The 26,160-nt window shown below is 44.5% G+C and overlaps 1 protein-coding gene and 1 non-coding gene across 3 annotated transcripts in view; one reads left to right on the top strand and one right to left on the bottom strand.

Annotated features, from left to right (window-relative positions):
* Nucleotides 1-26,160, bottom strand: part of TMEM241 (transmembrane protein 241) — a 168,160-nt gene that overhangs the window by 62,642 nt on the left and 79,358 nt on the right. For both annotated transcript variants that reach the window (XR_005212224.1, XM_037806171.1), the window contains exons 6-11: nt 22,215-22,240; nt 19,040-19,091; nt 17,390-17,438; nt 16,612-16,657; nt 15,413-15,448; nt 11,106-11,140 (exon numbers count right to left, since the gene is read on the bottom strand). Coding sequence is in view for 1 of the 2 variants with exons in the window: in XM_037806171.1 (XP_037662099.1) it covers nt 11,106-11,140; nt 15,413-15,448; nt 16,612-16,657; nt 17,390-17,438; nt 19,040-19,091; nt 22,215-22,240 (244 nt within the window). In the remaining variant the exon portion in view is untranslated. The remainder of the gene's footprint in view (nt 1-11,105; nt 11,141-15,412; nt 15,449-16,611; nt 16,658-17,389; nt 17,439-19,039; nt 19,092-22,214; nt 22,241-26,160) is intronic.
* On the top strand, nt 10,669-10,790 carry LOC119511950. The gene has a single exon (XR_005212291.1). It is a non-coding gene; the product is annotated as a small nucleolar RNA SNORA24 (small nucleolar RNA).

Genomic DNA, 26,160 nt, shown 5'->3' with positions numbered 1-26,160 from the left:
ATGCAGTTTATAATGCTAACTTTGCGGGACCAGATAACGAAAATTTCAGCAGGGGCATAAAAAACACAATCTTACAAAGTGCCCTGAATCAATGATATGGGACACTGGTGCCCATTCTCAGCACACTGGTGGGGAACCCATCTCCAGGGCCACCCAAGTAGTAGCAGATCTAGGAGAATCTGAATGCTGAAGTGAAAAGGGGCTGGAGTCAGGGCTATGGGCTGTGCCCCAAAAGACATGATGATCCAAACTGTATGGGCTGACGTATTAGCCATGGGCACTAAAATTGGAGATACTGATAGACAGCTAAACCCTGTGCTAGTAAGGATATGGAGTAAGGTACCAAAAGGACAGAGATGCACCAAATTCAGAACCAGATCACTGGAGGGAGAAACAATCTCTTGCCCAAAAACACAGACCTTACAGTATAAGGAGCCTCCACTCCCCCTGCCAAGGAGGCAAGGCGAGCCACTTTTCCCCTCGCACAGGGAACGGGTCAAGATCCTCAAATAAAACCTATATATGGGGACACTGGGGATTGGAGGCCACGTATTGAGTTAACTATATCTATTCTCCCTCTAATGAACATAAAGTTTCAGTGAATACTGGAGCAAACTGCACTCCAATATATAGAAAATGGCCACAGCCTGGAGGGCCTACATTAGCCATCACAGGGTACAGAGGCCAAAGTAATAAAGCAACACAATGACAATTATTAATGTAGATTGGTCAACTAACACCTAAAAGTACAAAGTGTACCTATCTCCTATTTCAGAATATATATTAGGAATTGATACTTTGCAGGGTAGCACGGTGCCAACTATTGCAGGTGAATTCCATCTCTGGTGCCAAGTGGTCAAAATCGTCCAAAGAGGACATGCTAAGCAGTCACCAGTAAAGACATCCTCCCCCAGATGCAAAAAGCAGTGCATCAATATAAATTGCCAGTGGGGACACAAAGAAATTACTGCTACCATCAAGGAATTAGAGAGAGTGGGTATTATAATCCCCACTCACAGTCTGTTTAATAGTCCAGTCTGGCCAGTAAGCAAAACCAATGGAACCTGGTGAATGACTATTGATTATAGAGAGCTTAACAAAGTAACTCCTCCTTTGTTTGCACCTGTACCAAATATAACTACTTTGTTACAGGACATAAGCACGCATTTAGGCCAGTTTCATTTTGCGTTAGACCTTGCTAACGCTTTTTTAGTCTCTCCTTAGACCCCTCCAGGCAGCCTGTATTCACCCTCATATGGGAAAGACAACAATGGACATTTGCCATGCCACCACAAGGATATTTTTCATGGTCCCATTATTTGCCATGGTTTGGTAGCTGAAGATTTTAAAATGTGGAAAACTCCAGCAGAAATCACTCTTTTTCATTATATTGCTCATGTTATGTTGACAGGTAACTGTCTTGCAGTCAATTCTTGCAGAATTGGAAACTGCCGCTAAGAACTACTCCCTCTGCTATTGTTGATAAAGTGCAAAATCACCCCACTCCACACACTCCTAAACAGCTCATGGCTTTCCTCGGTTTGCTGGGTTATTGGAGACCATTTATACCTCATTTAGTGCAGATTTTAAAACCTTTGTATGTCCTAGTCAGGAAAGGACAAACATGGGAATGGGATGTTCCACAGCAGGCTGCTTTTGACAAGCCAAACTGGCTATTGCACAGGCTCAGGTGGACCCAGATGTGCCTTGCAAATTAGACGTGGTAAGTACCGATACTGGCTTTGGGTGGGGCTTGTGGCAAAGGCAGGAGGCAAAGCAAGTTCCCATTAGCTTTTGGTCTCAACTCTGGAAAGGAGCCAAACTGCGGTACAGTCCCTTAGAAAAACAACTGTGTGCTGCCTATCATGCCCTGCTGCAAGCTGAAGGACTGACCCAAAAATGCCGTGTTATTGCACACTGCTATCCCCAAACAGGAATGGATTAAAGACACAGCAAATAAACTGCACTCAAGGAGTGCTCAGCTGAGCACTCTGAAAAAATTGAGAGCCTATCTGCTGCAATGCAGTGTCTTTAATAACAGTCCGTTAAGTGCAGAAATGCATGATAATCTAGGAACAGTTTCCTATGTGGAAGAACACTTGCCCCTCCCTGCTGATCCTCCCAAGTTGGCTGTTTCTGTGCCCACCGTTGACAGATGTGGCAGTATACTGGAGCCTGCCTGGTATACTGATGTATCAGCACATGGGCAGCCCACCACCTGGATGGCAACAGCCGTGATGGACACTATATGGTGGCAAACTGGGATGATGCAAAGCAGCCAATGGGCTGAATTAAGGGCTGTAAGGATGGTCATTGTTTATGAACCAGGAGACGCACTAACTATTTGTACTGACTCTTTACCTAGCAATACTGAAGCAGATACTTTAGTAAAAGTTCATAGCCTGGAGCCAACATTGCATGAGGCTGCTGAATGGCTACACAGGAAAACAGGACACCAAGGAGGCTGGTGCAGCAATTCCAGTTGCCCATCCTAAGGCAACAGCTGAAAGATGTTGTGGATGCCTGCCCCTCCTGCATGCTGCGATGACCAAGAATGCTTCCTCATCAACTCGATCACATCGGCCGCAAGCACATCCCAATCACCAGACGGCAAATAGACTACATTGGGCCGCTTCTCTTATGAGGGTGCAAAATATGCCTTTACAGCCGTGGACATGACTACTGGGCTATTACTGGCCTTCCCAGTAAGAAAAGCCAACCAGAGGGTGGCAATACATAGCCTGGAGAAACTAAGTTCTTTCTTTGGGGTCCCACACATATGGACAGTGATAGAGGGTCACCCTTGTTAACCCAAGCCTGGGCTACTGAACATGATGCCCTATGGCCATTTCATTTGCCATACAACCCTGCAGCAGCAGGATTAATTGGAAGAATGAATGGGCTTTTAAAAGAGCAGCTAAAATACGACAAACAATCCCTGCAGCAGTGGACCGGTCAGCTATACTCAGCTGTCACCAGCCTCAATTCACGACCCTGAGCAGCCACTCCTGCTCCTGTTGAGTTAATAACTCTGGACCCATGCAAGCACTGTGAATTCAGGCAGAAAGACTGACAACATTGCAAGCACAACAAGGTATGAAAATAATTTGCTCTTGCCTGCGCACAAGCATTAGAAATTGGGGAAAATAAGGTCGATTGGCTGTGGTCCTGGCTGATGCAGCCACTCTGCTTGGGAATCCTAAGCCTGTGGGATATTAGGGTCACCTAAGATTTAAGATATATCTGTATAAGCAACCTGGGACCCCCCCCATACCTCAAGGTACTGTATGTATGACTTTGTGGACACTATGTCTAAGCTAACTATAGATTTAACTTGAGAAGACTCCCTTCAATTGCAGGGGGGAAGAAGTGTGATATCTAAAACCCCCTCATAGCACCCCTTCCCCAGGAACTCTTCTGTCCACTAATGGAAACTTAGCTTGTATATCAGCAGGAACTACCCCTTATTGTTCCCCATAAACAACTTTCTTTTCACCCATAGCACCCTAGGGGCCTCAGTGGTAACTCATGCCCACAATTGAACGTAATGTTGGGTTTGCACGGAGTTTACGTGCTACTAACCTTTCTTGGACTGTAACCCTTGAGAATTGGACAATGTGGCACACCCTGCTGGCCTGGCAGAATTCAATGCATCAGAAAATAAGCACAGATTTTATTAACTGTCAGTAGCATCTCTTTGTGGGGTTGTTATTTCTCTATGGGGGAGGGAGAATTCCTAGTGTTCTGTTGTCTCTTATACTGCAATGCCTGTCCTATGGTCAACACAGTCTGCTGCGTGGGGGTGGACTGTGAGGACCCAGGGCTCTGTCCCCTCCTCCATTACTGAGATACACACAGCCACCTACATGACCAGGCAACAGGCCCCTCTCCCACCAGGGAGGGGAGCATTAAAACGTCCCTCCACTAATTACTGTTAATAACCAAATCTCATGAGAAATTCCATTGTTATAAACCTTTATAAGCCCCCCGCCTTGGCACTTCTCTCTCTCTCTGCAGAATGGCAGAACACTGACTTCACTCTCCCAACCCCAGCATTGGGAAAAATCGTCTCCTATTTTGCAGGTCCCTAATTAAACTCATGGGTAACTCCAAGCCAGGTGTGTTCTTTGGTTTGGGGGCTAATCTGGGTTTGAATAACCACCTAGTCCAGAACAGCACAACTCAAGCACAAATTAACTGCTTAAAAGATTTGAAAACATGTTTTGTGGCATCAACATAGTTGCTGCAAAAGTCTGAGTTGAGCTTTCATGCCGGTTCTCCATAGTTAAAACTGCTGACTGTGGGTGAGGGAGTGAGTCACAGGTCTCTGAAGATTACAGCATGAAATTGCCATGATGAAAAGTGTGGCACAATCTGACCACATTCAAGATTAGTGGATATTTGAACATCAAGACAATTTCCTCTCACCACACTTGAGACCTCAGAATTGGCAGAGAAATGGAAGGGTCAGTTCCAAGGAGTAATTCGTGCTGCTTGCTTTATCTCACATCCAAGCCACAGACAGAGCAGGTAACACGCTCACTTCTGGGTCAGACTCCTAGAGTGTCCCTGGCTCTCCTGGTTCCTTGAAATTCTGTCTCTGGAACACCACAGCTGAGGGGCCCCAGACAAACACCAAATGCAAACTCTCAACATGGAAGAATTCCTCTGCTCTGCTGCTGCTTAAAACAGCCCGAGGGGAAGGGTGGTTACTCTTCCCAAGCAACGTCCCAAGATTCTTGGAGCCTCTACATGAACCATGAGGTTAAAAAACTAGAGGGGAGGTGGATTCCACTCACTCAAGAAGCAAACCCAGTGCCTGAAGGGGAAAAGGTGAAGGGCTCGTGCTTAGAACACACAGAACTGTCTAGCAGAAAACACTGCCCAGTGCACCCCAAACCTTGTGACCTGAAGCTACACCACCTGCATCTACAAGAAAGCATTTCATCCTTACCACTCGTGGGTGAGTGAGAAGGGCAGCTCGACACCATTACACACCCACCCACTAGAATAGCTAAGACGAGACTGACCAAACCAAATGGTGGAACTCTTGTACACTGCTGGGTAGGAGTGTAAAATGGTATGGCCATTTTAGAAAACTGGAAGTTTCTTAAACAATTAAACAGCTATCTACTCGAAGACCCAGCAATTCTACAACTAAGTATCTATCCAAGAGACATGAAAATGTTAAGTACGCAAAAAGTCTTGTATAAAAATGCTCACAGCAACTTTATTCATAACAGCCCAAAACTGGCAACAGCCCAGGTACACATCAACAGGTGAAGGGATAAACAAAATGTGGTACAGCCACACAGTGGAATCCTACTCACTAAACGGAACACACTAGTGATATCCGTGACAACACAGTTAAATCTCTAAACTGTGCTGGACGAAAGAGCCAGACACAAAAGAATACCTACAGTACGGTTCCATTTATATGAGGTCCTAGAACAGACAAAACTAAGCCACGGCAATAGAAATCAGATCCATAGTGGCTTTTGGTGGTAGCTGGGGAAGAATGACTAACAACAGGCCTGGGGTGCCAGAAATATTCTATATCTTGATAGGGGTGTGAGTTACACAGGTGTATACATGTTAAAATTGATCAGACATTTCATTTAATTTATGTGCATTTCATATATGTGAATTGTATCTCAATTAAAAAACATTTTTAAAGTACTACCAAACAATCAAGATGAAAGTAGAAAAAGAATGAGCGAGAAGAAACCATAAAGAATCAAGCCCTGCTTTAAAATGTTAGAAATTATTCACAAAACCTTCAAAGAAAGGCTATCCCTGGGGACCCTGCCTCTCCTGTGCTTGCTCAGTGCCAGCCTCACACCCGGAATGTCCTGTCTCTGAGCACACCCAGGCCCAGCAGCAGGCATTTTAGATGGAAGGTCAAGGGGGCTTGGAGCTAAGTACCCCAGAAAAACATGTGCTTAATCCACTCCTGTGGGTGTGAACCCAGGTAAGAAGGAACTTCAGTTAAGGTTGGCCCACCTGCATCAGGATGGGTCTTAATCACATTACTGGAGACCTTAAAGGGAAGGCCACAGAGAGAGAAGCCATGGGGACCAGCCAGAGCTGGAAGTCAACGGAACCTGGAGGAGAAAAGAGAAGATGCCACCATGTGCATTGCCACGTGGCTGAAAAGCCAAGGAACTAAAAAGACTTCCTGCCGGCCGGCCAGAAAACACTCATCCTGAACTGTGAGTCATTTAATTCCTGTTGTTAAGCCAACCCATTGTATGTTACTTGTTTTAGCAGCTAAGAAACTAAAAACTGTAATAAGCAATCAAGTGTTATTATTATTATTTTTTTAATGGGCTAAACCACACATAGGTCAAATAGAAAACTAACCAATCAGCAGCAGGAATTGGAGCTACCCAATCAGAGTAGTCCTTGAAAAGTTCCAGCAGAGAGAAATTGTCCTCAGATGTTTCATTTGGCTCAAATTTTGTAATCAACTATATACAACTATGAGAAATCATTACCAGGACCCATCAAAGTTTCCGGCTTACAAAGCTGGGAAAATTGATCCCCCAAGGGGTCCTCCAGATTCTGAGCTTCCATCATCTCTCACACTAAATTCCTACCTTATTAACTAGGTCTGAGGCTCCACCTGCCTTGGTAATCCATCTGCTCTAACAAACAAATAAAAGAGCTATATTGCAACTGAGCACTTTCTGGAGCACTGGGCTGCCACTTACAGCTGCACAGGTTGTGTACTGCACAAGTTCAGAGGGCAACATACTGGTTATATAGACTACAACTGTATACGGTGGCCCTGAGCGTTAGAAGTTAAAGCCAATAAAAACTTGGATGATCCCTTTTAATTTGGATTTCACTAGCTGCTTCACTACTACTCAAGGTTTTTTGCTACTCAACAGTCCTCATCCAATCGGGAACTCAAGGACACACCTACATCTGCCAAGGCTGTAAGTCAACAGCACTCTGCTAACAGGAAGTGGAAGGAGAAACAGAGGCACACCTCATTAAGGCACCTTGGCACACAGACGTGATCATGCTGATGCACAGAGCACCTTGACAAAAAGGCTGCCCTTACTTTACTTAGTACACACACAGGTGGGTGTGTTTCTCTGGGGCACTCATGGGTTAGACACTGAACTTGGTCCAGGTATATATGGAAGTACCCAGCTTCTTCTGGAAGGCTGCTGTCAGTCTGTGCAAACCCCACACACACCTTCCCTGGGGCTTTGGCAGGAGCCCTGCTACAATGGCCACTGAGGAACTGCAGGTCTCCTGAGCCCTACAGCTTCGGGCATCCCTTTGCTGGGGTGCCACAGCAACTTAGGGCCAGGGAGGCCAAGGCCACCTCTGCTCTGACCCCAGCATCACAGACAGTCTCATCAACCCCAGCAAATCCTCAGAACCCAGCTTCCTAGGCCAGGGGCTTCAAAGATACCACCTCAGCCAGCTCAAAACTGCAACATACCAAAACCGTAGACAGGAGTACATCAGGGGAGCTGTGCCGAGTCCACTCTGATCCCACAGGCGCCGCAGCCCCCAGAGCTGCCACCACAGACCTAGCCTCAGTCACACACCTGCAATGGGACCGAAGCCTGCGGACGGAGGAACAGGACACGAGCATCTGATGGCCTTTGGTGGTTTTTTTTTTCAATTTAAAAACATATAATTTAAGGAGAAATTAATCCTTACAAATATCCTTTTCTGGTATAACTGAGCTTCAAGCAGACTCTCAAATCAAAGAGATTTCTTTTTTTCCCCTACACATTTTTAAAGTGAAATATAATTCACATACCATAAAATTCACCCTTTTAGTATACAATTCAGTGGTTTTTAGTACAGTCACAGAGTTGTGCAACCATCACTATTACCGAATTCCAGACATTTTCATCACCCCAAAAGGAAACTGAAGCTTATTTTTCAACTACTCCTCTACCCAGGTCATCCTACAACCTTAGGCTGCTGACCATTTTGTATTCCCAGGTTCCCAGAGAGAACTAAATGCTCTCGGTATTCTTTTTTTTTAGCATCTTACATTCTTCTTCTTTTTCTTCTTCTTATTATTATTAGAGAAGTTGTATGTTTACAGAAAAATCAAGCAGAAATTACAGAGTTCCCATACAACCACCACCCCATTATTAATACCTTGCATTAATGTGGTGCATTTGTTACAACTGATGAAAGAATATTATTGTAGTTGTACTATTAATTATAGTCCATGGTTTATATCAGAGTTCCTGTTTTTGTTGTAGTCTTATGGTTTGTTTGTTTTTAATTTTTATTCTAGTAACATATACACTATAAGTGATCTAGGTATTCTAGGTCAAGACCATTTTGCTTTCCTTCCAAGAGGCACTCTGTGTAAAGAGCAGGCTTTCCACTGCAGTGAACATCTATCGACACAGCAGCACTTCTCACCAACAGGTTTACTTTCGGGTTTTACCATTTTACCATTCACTAAATACGAGTGTGAAATACATTCCATAAAACATGACAAAGAGTTTATTGTTTCCTTGCATTGTTATCCTTATACATCAGATCAAATATAAAGAGTAAAATTAATTCAACATGTCAATTACAGACAAACCCTGCGTCGTGTAGAGAGATTTTTAAGTCTTTTGTAATCTGGGTGCAACTGAAATATACTGAGTATCTCTGTAAGCTAGGGAAAGCAAAATCTCCATTAAATCAAATGTGTTCAATATTTTATTGTCAAAAGACAGTTGTTGGTTTCTGCCATGGTCTTGCATTGACCTAAAAGTTTAGCGATAACTCAAGGTAAAATGTGGGACTGTTGGCAAAAATGTATAAACTGTTACTGGCAGCCAGCGTGCTCAAAAACAAGTGGACCAAACGTCCCCCAGACCAAGAGACGCTCCAGAAGGGAATTTAGGAACATAAAAAGGAATTACTCATCCGCTTGGGAGACTGTGTAATAAAGAGGAAGATCACAGAAAAAGCAGCATTAAAAAAGAAAAAACAAGAAAACTGGAAAGAGGGTCAGGAGACCTGAGCTGCAGGCTCCCCCTGCTCCCCACCTCTACTGCATCATCTCCTCTCACTGAGCTCCCCTGGGCTTCCACTTCCTCATCTGTAAAACTTGGGGGTAGCCCGGACAATCGCCCGGAAAATGTCTGAAATTCAGTGTAACAAATGAAAGAGCTTAACCTCCCTGTTGAAAGCCAAAGTGATTTCGTTAGGTAAGAACTAGTCACTCCAAGTCACTAGAAATCTTTCAGGAAGTAAATGAACATGTAAACCAAAGGGGAAAGCAGTGAATATAATTTTCCAAAGGCCTTTGGCAAAGGCACATATCAAAGGTGGAGGGTATGGCAGGCACTTAAATACTGCTGGTTGGCAGCCACCCTGCAGGAGAGTGTGACAAGGGCCATGACCAGGCAGTCAACCAGCTGTATGGGTAAGCGGAGGCTGGTTAGCGTTAGAAACATGGTTTTGTAGGATTTAAGATTCTATGAAGGAGAAGCTTTCAGCAAATGCTAATGGAGAAGGCACTCCTCCTAATTCTGAAATGACGCCAGGCTGTGGAGTGGGCAGAAAGGGGCAAATATACTTTAAGGCGGGCGAAGAGAAAGGAATGCATGGAGAAAAAAATCACTCAGATTATCCTTGCGAGACATGGGTTTGGATATGATATATACAGCCTGGAAACCTCACCCACAAGCCACTACTGACAGTTCCCTGGAGATACCAGCAGTTAAACACCCCAGTGGAAACCCCGTGTCCCTGTGTTGAGCACAGTGGGAGAGCTAGAGGCGGCTTTAGAAAGCATCCGTTTAGATTTCATTTAGCAATCGTAGCTTTCTCACATTATAGATGAGACAGCCAAGACCAGGAGGGCTGGGGTAATTTGGGCAGGAACCTACCTCATCCTGCCTTAGGCGTAGCAAGTGGTCCACAAACATCAATTAAGAGGAATAAAGCTTACAGCCAGTTAACGAGGGAGCCAGGAGAAGCTCCAAATCTTCTGCATCACTGCTCTTTCCACCACACTCCACTATGCCCCAAGGAGCAGGACCAATAAAACATGTCTTCCCAGCCATTCCACACCAGATATTAGTGTTCTATCTTTGGCATCAACTTCAAAGCCTTTCAAAGTAAAACGCCGTGAGAAACAGGGTATAATGGGCAATTCTTGAATACGAAGGAGCAACTAGAGAGTTAACTGAGGCAGCAACAGGATGAGAATAAGTTTCAAAAATTGATTTTTTTAAATGTGGAATTTTTTAAATGTGATAAAATTATATAAAATTCTGTCGAGAAGAAAAAAGATGGATGAAAATTTTCACCAAATCCTTTAGCACTAGAATTGAACAGCAATTCTGAATGCTTGAAGAAGGAATTTTAGCAGAGGGCCAAGCAAGCACTATTTCACCTGACAGGTAATGAACCTGTCTGTACATCTGAAATGGCACCAGATGAAAAAGTAGAAAACAAAATTCAAAAAGTGGTAAGAATAAATTCATGGGCAGTAAATCCATAATGGGATATTAAGAGGAGCTTCAAATATGTGGGCCGCTCCTAACCTTTGAGTCTGATATCTTGGAAGGCAACCATGCTCTCTTACAAACCATCCCTTAGAGACATAACCAGGGCAAGAGCACTGGGTTGCAAGCACAATGTAAAAAAAATACACACACAAAAAAATAACACCGAGGTCTCCGTGTGTCTTCGGAACCTGTCGCTGTGGCAGTCTCCACTCCTAGCCATGTATTTCTGTTTATTGGTAAAGCCGTCACCATTTAATTGATACCATATTCTGACTTGCACAAGTAACATTCTTCACTGTTAAAATCATGGAGTGTGCTGAGTTATTGGGCAGACTTTTCTGCTTTTCAAATGTTTCTAGGAAGCTGGACTATCGATGATGGAAAACATAAGATTTCAAGAAATCCAAAGTGATAAAGGTGAAGTCTTGTTCAGCATCTTGCAGAGGATCGTCAAACTTGATTTTAAGTCTTGTGTTGGGAATAATGTTCTGGAAAGTATCAGGGCTATATTTTTAACATGGGCCTAAATATTGTTATTAAATAAAGCATAGTATTTCAGCAGAGATTTTTTTAAAACAAAATAAATAATGCTGCAATGAAGTTTACCTGTGGGGTGAGATGCAAAGGCCAGGAGTACCACACTGCAAAAAAATATACAAAGAGTCAAGAAAGCTTCCTCCATACTATCAAAAAAACCCACCATACTTAAAAAAAAAAAAAAAAATTCCACTCATTCTACTTAGAAATAGTTAAATTTGCCTAAAAGCATATATCTACTTGAATGAATTGTCTCATTTTGCCTAAATCCAACTCTTGCTGTGAAAGCATGAGAATTTCTTGAAATGCGCCATGTTTTGGCAAAAGGATTGAAGACAGACTGAGGACCCCATGTCCCACTCTGAAAGTCAGCCGTGTCATTTCTTTTGGCCCCAGTTTATCCTAATTATCAAACTCACCTAATTGAGAAAGACTATTTGTAAATGATACAAAGCAAACTCCAAATTACAAACAGCTTGCAATCCAAAGGCAGCTGTTGAGTGGGAGCTAAATACTTCTTGCCACAAAATAAACTATCTAGAAGGTAGTGAAATTCCCAAGAAGCTGGGTCACAAAATGACCCATCCCGTCGACCCTGAGACTGAAAACACCCTGGAAGGACTGCCTTCCGACGGATGCCGGAGTGGGGAGAGGATGAAGAGAATGAGCGGGAGTGCTGGAGGGATGCAGGCCACATCCGTCCTTGGTGAGTCCCGTCTTGCTCTCTGGAAGCCTCTCCCAGCGCCCAGGGTCCCGCTGACAGTGCTTCATGCTGCCCTAAGCCCACCAATCTCCTGCCTCCTCCTGATGACCCACCTCCCCTCCAACAAAACTCTCATGCCATCCGGGCAGCTGGTCCAATTCGGCGTCAGGAATAAAATGTCTTAGTGAGTATGGAGGAGCTTAACCCTCTCAGGGACATACCAGGAAAACCCAGACGGTACTGGGCAGCCTCCTCTGTGGCTCGTACCCCAGGCCACCCGTGAGAAGAGCTGGCTTAACTTACAGTCTCCAAGGGTACAGTCCATGTATCTGCCATTTTACTTTTTTTTTTTTTAACTTTTTATTTTGAAATAACTGAAAACTTACAGGAAATTTGCAAAAATGATACAAAAACAAGAGCTAGCACTCCGACACACCCCCTCACCGGGGGATTCTGCCGTGCCCCAGGACTGAGGACCCCGGCAAGGACTCTAGTTGGTGTTCTAGGCATTGTGGAAGGGGCAGCCTGGGGCAGGGAAACCACGGGTGGCTGGTCAGCTGTGCCCTGCCCCATGGTTGCCTCCCTGCCCCCTTCTCTTTGGCTGGGTTCTCCCTTCCCTCTATCTCTACAGCACAGGTTCTCTTGGGGGCTCCCAGAGAGGCAATATCCTGGAAAGGGGCAGGGGAGAGGAGGCTCAGGAGAAGGGAAAGGAAAAGAGCCACGTGTCTGGGGCATGCAAACAGTGCAAAGGTTGTAAAACAGGGTTGACCTGTAGCTGTAAAAAAATACACACCCTACAAACAAGCCTCAGAGACATTCCAAAGACTAGTCCTTAGGTCAGGGCTCTGTAAGCCCCTGCCTGCCATCTCTCCTCTCTTTGGAAAACATGTACCCTATACATACTCCTTTACTTATCCCCCTGGGTCCCCTTTTGGTTATAATTTCAGAAGCAGACGTTATAGCTTAGATGGAAGGATAGGAGGGTCCCCTTCCCACCCCAAAATACCTCCCCGGGTCCATTATGGTACCGAAAATCCCATTACCAGAACCACCCCAAAGGGTGACCCTAAAATAAACATTAAGGGGTAAAAATATGAAGGACTAATGAAATAAAAGTGTTAGTTCTCTAACCTCTGTTTGAATTTTGCAAATAAAATGTTAAACACCTCCCAATTCCTACCCTGTGATCTCCTTTTGGGGAAGAGCCATATTTTATGCGTCTCTGGATCCCAAGTGCCTAGAAGTACCAGATATATATAGCTGGTGCTGAATATGGTTTCTGAATCAATAACCTCTAAGTATGTTTATGGTGGGACTAGCTTTGAAGAGAAATGGAACCTGAAAGCTCCCTATAGTTCTAAGACTGATATCAGTTATAAGTAAATTCTAGCAAGGAAATTATACCAATATAAAAGGCACATCATGCCAGAAAAACAGCAGACTTTTAAATTCATTCATTCAACAAATATTTCTTGAGTGCCTAGTATGTACCAGGTACAATTCTAAGATCTGGGACCACAATGAACAACGTAGAAAACATCCCTACTCTCATGGGAAATACAATGAGAAAATATGAGCAAAATACGTGCTAAACTCCAATGTATTTTTCTTGCATTTCACTAAGTCATACCCTAGGGATAATTCCTGACTATTTCCCTTTGACACAGAAAAAAAAAAGGAGGTGGAGTGTGAACAGGTAACATTCTGGTCATTTTCTATTTAATAGACTAGGCGAGACTGGTGTCTGCCTCAAATTAAAAAGAAAAGATGCTGAGTATGCACCCCATAATATTCATTCCTTATAAATTACCTAAATGCCCCCAAATGCAAATAAAAGCTATATGCAATTTTAGAAGTTCTGCTTATTTTCAACCCCATAAACAACCTTTTCCTTTATTCTTTCCGTCATCCTTTCCCCTCTACCCTGTGCTTAAACCACTAGCTATATTACAAGCACCAATAAGGCTTGAGTCAAGGTCAGAGAGCAAATACATCCTCAGGAAAACAAAGAGTGTTTGCCAAAGGCAGAGAACCAGGCAAATACTTGCCTCTCTCAAAAAACTGAGAGATGAGACCAATTCCCTGGCCGGCGGTGCTTTGGGCTGGCACACAGGAGCACAGCTGACCCATAAATCTGAGCAGACTGTCTGGATGCTGCGGTCCTCGGTGCTCAGTGCCAGGGGGAGATGGAACAGTGGCCCTGGCCTGGTTCAAGGCTCCATCGTCTGTTCTGAAAGAAGACTTGGACGCAGCAGCTAGGTTTTCGCGAGGTGTGCTGCAGTCTCAGCCAGAAAGCTGCAAGCTTCAGGCTCGCAGGCAAATAAATAACCTCGCGGCACAACAAAGGAGTGGAGGGAGGGAGGAGAGGACAGGAAAATTATCTGTGGGCCATAAAGGCTCAGTTTTCCAGAGCCCTGTTCCTTTGCTGCTTGATTTGGCCATAAGGTTTGCAGAGGAAAAGGATGGCCTGAAGTGGTCATGGAAACATTTTTAAACCCAAGAGCCTTCTGCATTTTTATAAAAGCCACCTAAAATGGCAGCTGGGGATCTAAGAGGGGTGGAACTAATGCCTGTTTTCAGCTGGGTACAATACAGGCCCACTGTCATGCTTTGGGGGATCCCTCTTTCAAAAAGCCGTCTTCATAAATACCAAGATATTTATGAGTTTCATCTCCAAATGGATAATGTACCTCATGTTGAATGTTTTAGGCCGAGTAACATCCTCCAGAAATTAGCATGGCCAAATGCTACAAGTCCAGTTTTCATCCACGGTTCTAGTCACTTAATATCATTTTATTAGGGCAACTTGAGTTTTCAACAGTGAATCTCACTCACTTGTTTCTCAGTGAGGTCCTTGAGGTTACCTGAACCCCAGAATACTCCTCAGCTATTCTACTTAGCAGGCCCACCCCCACCTTTTGCAGGGTTTAGGGCAAGAGTACAAAAGCAGGTCTAACTATTTCAAAGTTATAAACCAGGCCTCAAACTTCATCCCACTTTAAAAAACATACCTTCAAAACAACCTGGGAGGAAGTCCAGATTAAAATTCAGAATTCTTAGAGTCATTGGAGCTTCACATCAGAATGTGGCAGGATGAGGAGATCCAGCCCCTGGTCTGGTTCCCAATGCAGCCCCTTCTCTTTCCACCCCAGTCGCCACCCTGCACCCCAAGGACACACTCGTGTGTGTGTGTGTGTGTGTGTGTGTGTATCTCAGCCTTCTGATCCATGCTCCATACACACACACACACACACCCCAATAGCCTGTACCTGGACACCCCTTGGCCTGGCAATGGCAATGGATTGGGAAGACAGACCCAGGGAATGCCTGGGGTGGAGCTCACGGCCACTTGGGTGGAGAATTCCAGGGCACAGTCCAAAAGGAGAATGTGGGTTCAGCAAGGAGATGTCCCCTTGGCCTTACAGACTCCAGCTCCATGGGGAGGGGTACAGTGCTCTGTAGTGCATGTCTGGGCAGAGGCCCCTCTGGCCTGGTCTAAGGGTAAAACTATTATTGGGTTTCTTCAACTTCTGGCCAGCTCACAAATTATTTAACTTGCCTTCCTGGCAGGCATATTGGCTCACTCCCTAATCAGAATTCAGTGGAAAAATAAAAATCCATTAGCTCAAAAAGGAAGTGAGCTGTTCTTTGAAAAATGTAAATTATATCTTACCTGAATAAATAGTTTAAGTACTGCTGGTCAAAGTCACTAAGGAATGACAGAGAAAAAAATAAAAGATAAAATGTGAAATAATGGAAGAGTTTTACATGCATAAAATAGTAGTTATTCTCTATTAATGAATTATGTCTCTGTATAAGTGAGTACATTTATAAATTATTAATAAATAGTATGAAGAGTAATTATACACAAAACCAGTTCATGATTCATTTTTTAAAAATATTGCCTATTTAGCACAACTGTACACATTTCCTTCTATGCCATCTTTGCCATCTATGCCTATTTTCCCATGGATCCACTTTAGAGGAGTGCCAACTGTCTTGGGCCACTGGATTGGCTTCCAGGGTGGCCATATTTGAAAAATAAAAATACAGGACAAATAAAAAAATACAGTCCCAAATAAATTTTAATTTCAGATAAAGTATAATGTTTTAATGTAAGTATGTCCCAAATACTGCATGGGACAAACTTAAACCAAAAAAAATTATTTGCTGTTCATCTGAAATTCAAATTTACCTTGGCATCTGCATTTTATCTGGCCTCTTGCTGCAAAAAGAACCAAAGATGCGAGAGGGACGGAAAGGTGCGCACTCTCAAAGTGTACAACCTTTTCCCAGGAGTTGTTCCCTGCAGCTCTTCAGGTCAGAGCCCCTCACTACTCAGCGGCAAGCTGGGCCAGGAGAGGGGACCTCACAGTTCCACCCCGGGCCTGAACTTCCTTTTTCATTTTTTACATTCCCCAAGGCCACTCCATGGACTGCCGGCCACCAAGATCTCATTTCACCCAAGAAACAGAGCAAGTGACTGGGAGACTTCTGGGTCAAAACTGAATCAAGTTAGGAAGTGGCACGGGAAACAGGAAAAAAAAAGCTGTGCCTCTGAACTGGAGGTCATACATGGGGGCCCGAGGGAGTGGACAGAAATGTCATAAAAACGGCATCTAAGCTGCCGCCCCTGAAGGAAGGGGACGAAGACTTCTGCGCCTCGTCACAAACCGGGGACAGCAGACACTTTCCGGGTGTTGCTGACCCAGCCTGGTGTCCACCCCGCCCAGTGGCTTTGAGGGCCGAGTCGCTGCCCGCGGTGCACCCCAGCACTGGAGTCTGGCTGAATGGAGGCTCTTCCGTCACACCATCACAGATCTCACTCCTGTACCGGGACCAAGCAACAACTCACCAAACTTGAGTAGTTACCTTAACCGGGTGGGTTTCCAGGACTTCTGTAGTATCTTATGAGCCCCTGAAAATGAAACAGCAGGTGGCACCGTCACTCAGATCCCTGCGTGTCTGTGTCTGTGAAGGCAGAAGGCCCCGCTGTCCTACGGGGCCACGACCATCCCACAGAAGGCGGCCCTTCAGGTTTGCAAGGATGAGAATTCTACACCCCTCGGTGATAACGCCTTTCAGTACTTACAGTGGCTCGTGGAACGTGTTGCAAGAAATGCTTCATGAGCCACAGAAGGATGCAACTAACAGAGGTTTTTATTTCCTTTACGGGGTGCACATAACAACAGAAGAACCCCTGGATTTCTGACGTGTGTATAACACAGTCAGGGTGCTACGGCTTTCCCCTAAGACTACAAACAGGAAACAGTTAACATGATTTGAAAGAGTCGGATGGTCCTTTTATTTAACCCACTTAAAAGAAAGTGTTTATGACACAAATTCCTGGACGTACTCCTGCCTGTTTTAGAGAAGACCAAGCAGCACTCTGCAAGCTAGCCTGAGAAAGCAAAACTCAAGCCACAGCGAGTTAATTTTAGCCACGAAAAAGAGGAAACTACACGGGAAGTGGAAACATTTGAGGAAAAGTACCAAACAGAGAAATCAAACCAGAAAATGCCCATTTCATCTTGACCTTGACACCCTGAATTTAATTTTCCTATTGCCCAGGGCCACTGAAAAGTGGAGATACTCTAAGATCTAAATAATAAGCCTTATTTATTTAAGCAACCATTCTTTTAAAACTTACCTACACAGAAAAAGTGAATTGTGGCCCAGAAATACCCATCCGGATCAAACTGTAACATAGGATAAAAGAAATAAATGGCCATGAGTACAGATAAACAAGGATCAAGGGCTACATTCAGAAACCCCAACAGTCGACACGCATGACAGGCAAATCCAAACAGGATTCCTGGGCCCAGGGTGGTCCCACCCCATTCCTCACCCAGGTGCCCCAGCATCTTCCCGACCAGACTCCGCTTCCAGCCCCACCCCTCTCTGCCCACGCTGCCACCAGAGTGTGTCCAAAAGGCAAATCAGATGGTGTCATCTGCTGCGTAAAAGCACTAGACAGTCCCCCAGCGACTTCGGGGTAAAGGACCCCTAAGGCGAGGCCCTGCCAACCCCTCCAGCCGCATCTACCATCCCCTCTCCAGAGAAAGAAGACGACCAGCCCTTCCCTGAGCATCTCAGTCCACCTCTGCCCTTCCTCAGTCTTCTCTGTGGACTTGATATCTTCCCATGCACTCTCTATTTTCCTTACTCCTTGTTCTTCTGTCTCTGGTCCCCCATCCCCCAGGAGGGCAGGTGCTAGCTCAGGGGCAGACACACGCAGGTGCTCCAGAAACTGAATCACAGAATCCTCATGACCCCTCTGGGAGTGTGTCCACTCCTGTCTTCTCCTGGCCAACTCCTCCTCATCCTCCAAAATTTAGGTCCAATAAGCAGGGACTGGCTCTAGTGTCCGAAAGATCTGGGTTAAGTTCTAAAATCCACTTACTGATTAGCTGGTGGCCTTCTGGACCTCATTATTGTTTTGCTGTGAAATGGAGATAACAGTCCCTGCCCTTAGGGGATGGTTGTGAGATTTCAAATATAATAAGCCTCTTCAGCAAAGGGCAGAGCCTGGCCGTAGCAGGCTCCCTATCGTTGTTAGCTATGCTGACTTCCTGGGTCCCCCAAGTCTTCCAAGGAGCCCTGCGGCCCCCCACACCTCCCTGGTTCCAGCCCTGGCTCCAGCCCTGGCCTTGCTACGTGATCATCATCTGTGCACCGGGCTGTCTGCCTCCCCTTTACTCTCGTTAGATTCCGTCTTTTGTCCGGAGAAGGACAGTTCTTCCTTGAGTCCCCAGGGCCTGGCTCAGTGCCTCATGCTCAGTGGGGACCAATAAATGCTGATGGAGAAAAGGAGGGAGGGGAAAAGAAAGAAAAAACAAACAAACCCAGGAATGAGATGCCTCCCAGGGATGGGGGTGGATCTTCAGTGTAGGGAAAAATGCAAGTTGGGCTCAGGAAAACAATGTGAAAAATCACTCCACAGATGAGGCCCTCAAGAGGGGAGGAAAAAACTTTGCCTCGAGGTCTGCAGCTAGGGCAATTTAGGCTTGCAGTTTCCCAGTGTGCCGGCAGGTTCACTGAACGTGCACGGAGCACAGACGGCACACAACCCAGCACCCCACAGGAGAGAACTCCAGGGCCAAGCTGCCTTGGGGAGGAGGCAAGCTTCTGGAGAAGGTGCTGAGCTGGCCCAAAGGTACCCACCCAGAAGCCGCTGAATGCCTCCCCCATGCCAGGGTTATCCTGCTTCTAAAAGGAAGGACTGGATAATTCTGCTCATGCATGCAGGCTCCAGAGAGTAAAAGATACTTGGAAGGCAAAATTGTGTATCTGAAGTTACCTGAGAGTCGTTGAAGGGAAGGCATCCTGCCGCTGTCAGGAGGAAGAGGGCACTGTGGAGAGGGAGATAAAACACCACGGCTTTACCTTTCAACATCAAAGGGTTCCACCCAGAGTGTGGAGATTGAAATACATCTATTGGAACTCCGAGGAGGCAAAGATCCTGCAAAACCCAACCAGCTGCTCTCGTCATCCTCTAAGAACCAACCACCAGGTAATTCTCAATCATGTGCACCTCTGATAACCAGGAGCTCCCTTCTTCTACACTCAGCTAGCCCCAAAGAAGAGAGAGGCACTTGCAGCACATCTGCAAAACCCAAACCGGGTCACTCAAGAAAAAGTGTGCTTGTTAAACATATAATAAAAGGAGATTTTTTAAAAACGACAGACTAAGTAGATTGGTAGAAAATTGGGCAGTCAGATCACAGTTGTATCAGTTACAAAAAGGAATGTCACAGAAAGCACATTCAAATCTTTTGTGCACCACCGAAACCAAATGGACTTAGCCCCTCCAGTAATGGGAGCGATCCATAGCACTGCGCCTCCTGACGCCAGGCACTTGGAGGAACCCAGCATCCTGGAGGTGGAATTCCTGCCAAGAAGGCTGAACCGGAATTGAATCACGAGATAAACTCCAACTCAGGGGCAGACAACACAACGACTGGCTAATACTCTTCAAACCCGTTAATGCAATCAAAGACCAAGGCTGAGGAGCCATTCCAGAGTAAAGGATACCGAAGAGATATGACATCTTTGTGGAAAAAAAATTACTGTGAAAGGCAATACTGAGATAACTGACAACACCTGAACATGGACCCTTTATTAGATAATAGTATTATCAGATGTTAGAATTTCTACATTAAATGATCCCTCTGTGGTTCTACCAGAGATTGTCCCGGTTTTTAGGAGATACACTTTGAAGTATTAGGTGTCAAGGGTCGTGATCTCTGAAACTTCTCAAATGTTCAGAAGAAAATAAAAATGTACATATTCTTACATATTTTGTGTATATTTTATCTATTATCTGGAGAGAAAGAGAAAGGATGTGAATGCAAGAAATGTTATCAATGGGTGACTCTAGATGAGGGGTTTATGAAACTTCATTGCAATAGTCTTGCAACGTTTCTGTACGTTTAAACCTTTTTTCCCAAATAAAAAGTTTTATTGGAAAAATATCTTATACATCCTGAAATATTTACAGATGGAATGCTATGATGCCTGGGATTTGCTTCAAAATAATAATGAAGCAAGGAAGCAGGTGAGACCATGAGTTGACAGCTGGCAGTGGGTATAGGAGCTCCGTCACACTCTGCTGTCTACTCCTGTACAAGTTTAGAAATTTCCATAATGAAAAATCTTGTACAAAAAAAGGAACACTGCCCATCATGGATGTTTGCAGAAAGCAACCCTCATTCATTAGAAGGTCGATTTGGTGATCGCCGGTGATTAGTCTACCTCTTCTGCGTCTCAAATACCAAAAGATCTTGCCCCCCAGCTTTCCCAAATCACTCTCTCCCCCTAAAAGAACGCATCAGAAGCACAAAGCCCAAACCAATACACTCTCCTCTTTCCATATTATAAATGCAGCAACATAAATATTGCTGGGTCACACTACCCCTCAGCAACAGCAAAGGGTCAAAGGCATAAACGAAAACACTGAATACAGCATTTTCACATTCAGGGGGCTTTGTCATATAACATCTCATGCCAATATATGGTCTAAATACATACATAATTCTATATTCTATAGATAGCATATGTATATATTTAATATCTGTAAACACAACAACCCCATACTTATAACCTGAGTACACTGAAAAGGCTGATGCTGATCAATGCTGTCCCCTGTGCCCCTCCTCTGACGTCCTCTCTTGTCATCGCAGTAGCTGCCTCCCCAACAGATGCGTGTTGTGGGCTGGGGCCGAGGCAGGAGAGCTGGTCCACAGAATCCTCAGAGCCAACTGGGAAGGGAAGGACAGCCAGCGACATCCACGCCAGGCCCCCTGCTCCTACAGCCTCGCCCGCCGCCGAGGCACACACACAAATGGCCTAGACAGGGACCAGGACTGGACGGCGGAGGGACCCAAAGGCAAGGCAAGGAGGGCTGGGCGGAGCAGAGTTTGTCTGGAAGGGTCTCCCGGGACTGAACAGGAATAGGTAGGGGTTAGGTGGGAGAGGAGAGGAGAACCCTAATGGGTCCAGTGCTGAAGGTCCGATAGCGGTCCGATGCTTTATAGACCACAGTGCACGTCCCCACCCACAGGGAATGAGTGTGAGGGAGCCCTTCAACGGACAAATCCTTGGGGCTGGGAAGAGTGGAAGACACAGAATGAGACAGCTGTCGGGTTTCCCACCAAGCCTGGGCCCTGAGCAATCCCTGACAATATCAGTGTTTAGTGACCTCAGTGCCGTTCTTTCACGTCGGCTAATCCCCCTTTAAACAAGATGAGCCCTGACAGTTTGTTTTGTCAAGTAGCAGCCAGTAATAAAAACAAAAAGTTTGGATGAAAGCCCAGAAATAAATGAAACAAAAGGTCCTAAATCCATGTATCAAAGTGTCCCTTTTGGTTTTCCACCTACAGGACTGAGCTTCTTAGCTACTAGGGAAGAAGCAGGAAGCAGTCCGAAACGAGGCTCTCAGTTTGGAATTAGAAAACTGGAACCAGGGGGACCCACAAGGGAGTCCAGCACAGTTTATGTTTCAGCCAAGGAAACTGAGGCATGCAGGATTAGGAAACCTGCCCATGAGCACTTTGCTGGGGCTCAGGCCTGCAGCTCAGATTCCCAAACTCGTAGGCCATGGCTTTTTCCACCACGGAAAATCTTAAAAACCCAATAAACTGCAAAAATCATTTTTTAAAATGTAAGTCATTTTCATGTTTTTCATTTTCACTCTCCATCAGTATTGCACAACTACTTGTAAGTGAAGTTCTGGGCACTGATAGCTGCAATCTGACATGGGTTTGTTTTGCTTGTTTTCCCCTTAGGAATAAAATATTTCAAAAAAAGAGAGAGATCAATTTTTTTAAATAAGACATAAAATACGGATATGCATGTTTATAATAAATTTCTCTGCCGGCTCCCAGAATATGAATCTTCAACAAACAGCCTGTCATCAGAGTTTAAAATCAGGTCAAATCTAGTATTTCAGAAGTTTTTTTTTTTTTTTAACTTACCTACAGATCTTTGCAGGAGAAGTTTTCTGTATGAAAGTAAAGAGACTTATGATTAGTCTTTAAAAACTCTTTTTTTTTTCCTTAAAAGAAAACATTTAAATCAGGAGAAAAATAAATTATGAGTAAGTGTACTCGGGGCTGAAAAGCTTGCTGCATTTTGTTATTTATTGAGGCTTTTCCTTGGTTGAGCCAAATGAAGGATGACTCAGAGTTCCAGAGCTGAGTCACTTCAGCAAAGCATGCTGCATATGCAGAGGTTACCATTTTCACCAAGTGCCTCTCACAGCACCTTTGAAACTAAGTTTACCAGTGGAAAACAAAACGGTTTCTAATATCTTATACATGAAGAAAAGAATAGAGAAATCGATATAACCTGCTTAAGAAAACTAATTAAACCCTTGTTCAACTTCTATTCCAGGCCTGTCTCTTTAAATATTCTTTTCATTAATCCAGCTCTGACTCTGAACAGTGCTATAAATTACCTGGTATGATGTGTAAATTAAGAAACAGAAAAAAGAAAGACCAATTTGCTCCACCTTGGAGCGAAGAAGAAAAAGTTCCTTTTTACCAGGGCAGCTTGAACTTGGTTTTTAAAGCTCCCCAAGTTCAAGAGATTGTAACGTTAAACTCTAACCTCATCAATTCCTTTTAATTAGTGAGTTTAAGGAAAATAGTCCTTTGCACTCAGGAAGGCAGTTATAGCAGGCAATAGCACAGATTTTTAAAATATTTAATCAGGGAAATGCACAGGTAGGAAAAGAGATTATTTTTAAACATTTCCGATGGATTATTTGGCTAGTTGAGGCAAATTACAATTTTTGACACCAAATTCAACAGGGTGAGGTATAAACATATCGTTAAAAAGTAAAGAGCTGACCAGAGAAACATGTGGTTTGCTATGAAGGTTACCTTAAGTTTTCATGTTTCCTAAATAACCAAGTTTCATTGTTTTAATAAACAGATTCTATTTCTATCCAAAGCTGTGGTTTGACACTTGAAGATCTAATCTCTTGTCCTGGTCAAACCCTGCCCCTGCAGAGCTCAGCTAGGCAAGGCCATTTGTGACTCTACTGCCACCTTGTGGGTGTTTATCAGTTATCCCTCAACTACAGAGATGCTGCAGGGCAAGGGTGATCTTGGCTCGGAATACCTGGATAATCTCCCTCATTTTGGGAGATGTGTCACTAAAAGACTGCAAGCTCCATGTAACGGAATCCTCAGCAGTCTGGTGGAAGAAAAGGCATGGAGAGGAGAGAGACAAAGCTATGTTCCGACTCTTCTATGAATAGCAAAGAACTACTAACTGTTCAGGGCTTGCATTTCAGGGCAACAAAGCACTCCTGTGCCTGCAAGAGTTCATCCATCCCAGAAGACAGAGTCTTTGATTCTTTTCTTATTTAAAACTGCCTCTGACTACAGGAAGCTGGAACCTGAGAAGTGGAGAGTAAAAACAAGCAAGTATGTATGAACATACGTAATGATACTGAGCTCCACTCCATCCGGAGCTGTGCTAATGCCAGAGTGCTCCCCTTTCCAGACCCCTCAGTCAAAAATAACAGGTAGTAAGTCCTAATGAAACTAATTAGCTAATGTCCCTGTGGCTCAGCTTGCTTACTCTGGTAGCTACCCTGTGCTGTGTGCTTCCCATGTGTGCCGGTTTGAGTGTATTGTGTCCCCCAAATGCCATTATCTTTGTGGTCTTGTGTGGGGCAGAAGTTTTGGTGATGGTTGGATTTGCTTGGAGTGTGCCCCACCCAGCTGTGGGCTATGATTCTGATGAGATGTTCTCATGGAGGCGTGGCCCCGCCCATTCAGGGTGGGCCCTTATCGGTGGAGCTATATAAATGAGTTGACTCGGGGGGAAGAAAGAGAGTGCAGCTGGGAGTGATGTTTTGAAGAGAAGCAAGCTTGCTGGAGAGGAACGTCCTGGGAGAAAGCCGTTTTGAGGCCAGAGCTTTGGAGCAGATGCCAGCTGCCTTCCTAGCTAACAGAGGTTTTCCGGAGGCCATTGGCCATCCTCCGGTGAGGGTACCCGATTGCTGAGGTGTTACCTTGGACGTTTTGTGGCCTTAAGACTGTAATTGTGTAGTGAAATAAACCCCCGTTTTATAAAAGCCTATCTATCTCTGGTGTTTTGCATTCTGCAGCATTAGCAGACTAGGACACCATGTGTCAGCTCATTTAATTACCAAGTCAGAAGTATTAATTCTCCCACTTGACACATGAGGAAACTTGAGGTTCAAAGTAGGTTGCCCAAGGTCACAGGGTCGGGACCCAGGTGATCTGGCTTCTGACCCCAGCCCTTCACCATGCTCTTCTGCCGCAGCCGAGAGCCCTGCAAAAACCACCCTCAGTCCCTTCAGGCCGTGAGCCTTCACCTGCCATTTCCTCTGCCTGGGGCGCCCTGTTAAGGAAATTCCTACTTGTCAGTGTGACTCAGCTCAGGTCTAGCCCCTGGAGGAGCCTTCACTGACCTTCCAAACAGACTCACAGTCTAGAACTCACACCTCTGTTACAGGGCCATATGACATATTATGGGCATCCCAGAAGTGTTTCTTAAACTCATTCAACTTGGAGTTTTGAGAGGGTAATAAATGTGTCTTCTACATCTCTGTAGCTTTAGGCCTGGCAAAAGGTTTAACATATAGCATATACTGTACTTAATAAATGTTGAACAATTGAATGAATGAACAAATAGCAGTATATGAATATTAATAAATATATGCAAAGTAGTAAGACGATTTCCACAAGCCTCACATTACCGTAAGGTCAAACTGTGTGCAATTGTGTGTGCACGTGTACATATGCAAAGAACTAGCTATGGATGGTGAAAATGAACTAGGTGCTCCAGATAGTGTCTATACTCATATTCTTGGAATGAGATGACGAAATCACTGTGCAAAGTTGATTCTAGTAGCACCTGACACATAATGGATCAAAACAGCCCTTGCTGAAGGAACAGGAAGCAGTATGCAAGGTGGCATGCTATTGTGCAGCTTGTGACCCCAGGCTGGCTGTCTGCTCAGGAACATAAGTCACGTTAAGAACACATCATAAAGTGGCCCTCTCTCTCTGGCTAAGCCAACTTGAAAGGTGAAATCACTGCCCTCCCCCCTACGTGGGATCAGACACCCAGGGAAGTGAATCTCCCTGGCAACGTGGAATATGACTCCCAGGGAGGAATGTAGACCTGGCACCGTGGGACGGAGAACACCTTCTTGACCAAAAGGGGGATGTGAAAGGAAATGAAATAAGCTTCAGTGGCAGAGAGATTCCAAAAGGAGCCGAGAGGTCACTCTGGTGGGCACTCTTATACACACTTTAGACAACCCTTTTTAGGTTCTAAAGAATTGGGGTAGCTGGTGGTGGATACCTGAAACTATCAAACTACAACCCAGAACCCATGAATCTCGAAGACAGTTGTATAAAAATGTAGCTTATGAGGGGTGACAATGGGATTGGGAAAGCCATAAGGACCAAACACCACTTTGTCTAGTTTATGGATGGATGTGTAGAAAAGTAGGGGAAGGAAACAAACAGACAAAGGTACCCAGTGTTCTTTTTTACTTCAATTGCTCTTTTTCACTCTAATTATTATTCTTGTTATTTTTGTGTGTGTGCTAATGAAGGTGTCAGGGATTGATTTAGGTGATGAATGTACAACTATGTAATGGTACTGTAAACAATCGAAAGTACAATCTGTTTTGTATGACTGCGTGGTATGTGAATATATCTCAATAAAATGATGATTAAAAAAAAAAAAAAAAAAAAAAAAAAAAAAAAAGAACACATCATAAGAACCTCCATCGCAGAGCAGATGTTAATGCTAAACTAGAAGAACCCTCTTAAAGTCTACACATAGGGACTGGCCAACAAATTATGTTCTAACGTCAGCAGAATGATAACATGAACACGATTCCTGATAAACTGTTAAGAGGAAAAACAG

This window comes from Choloepus didactylus, chromosome 16 (genome assembly GCF_015220235.1).
Source record: "Choloepus didactylus isolate mChoDid1 chromosome 16, mChoDid1.pri, whole genome shotgun sequence".
NCBI classification, from domain to species: Eukaryota; Metazoa; Chordata; class Mammalia; order Pilosa; family Megalonychidae; genus Choloepus; species Choloepus didactylus.
This window is presented reverse-complemented; position numbering and strand designations above follow the sequence as displayed.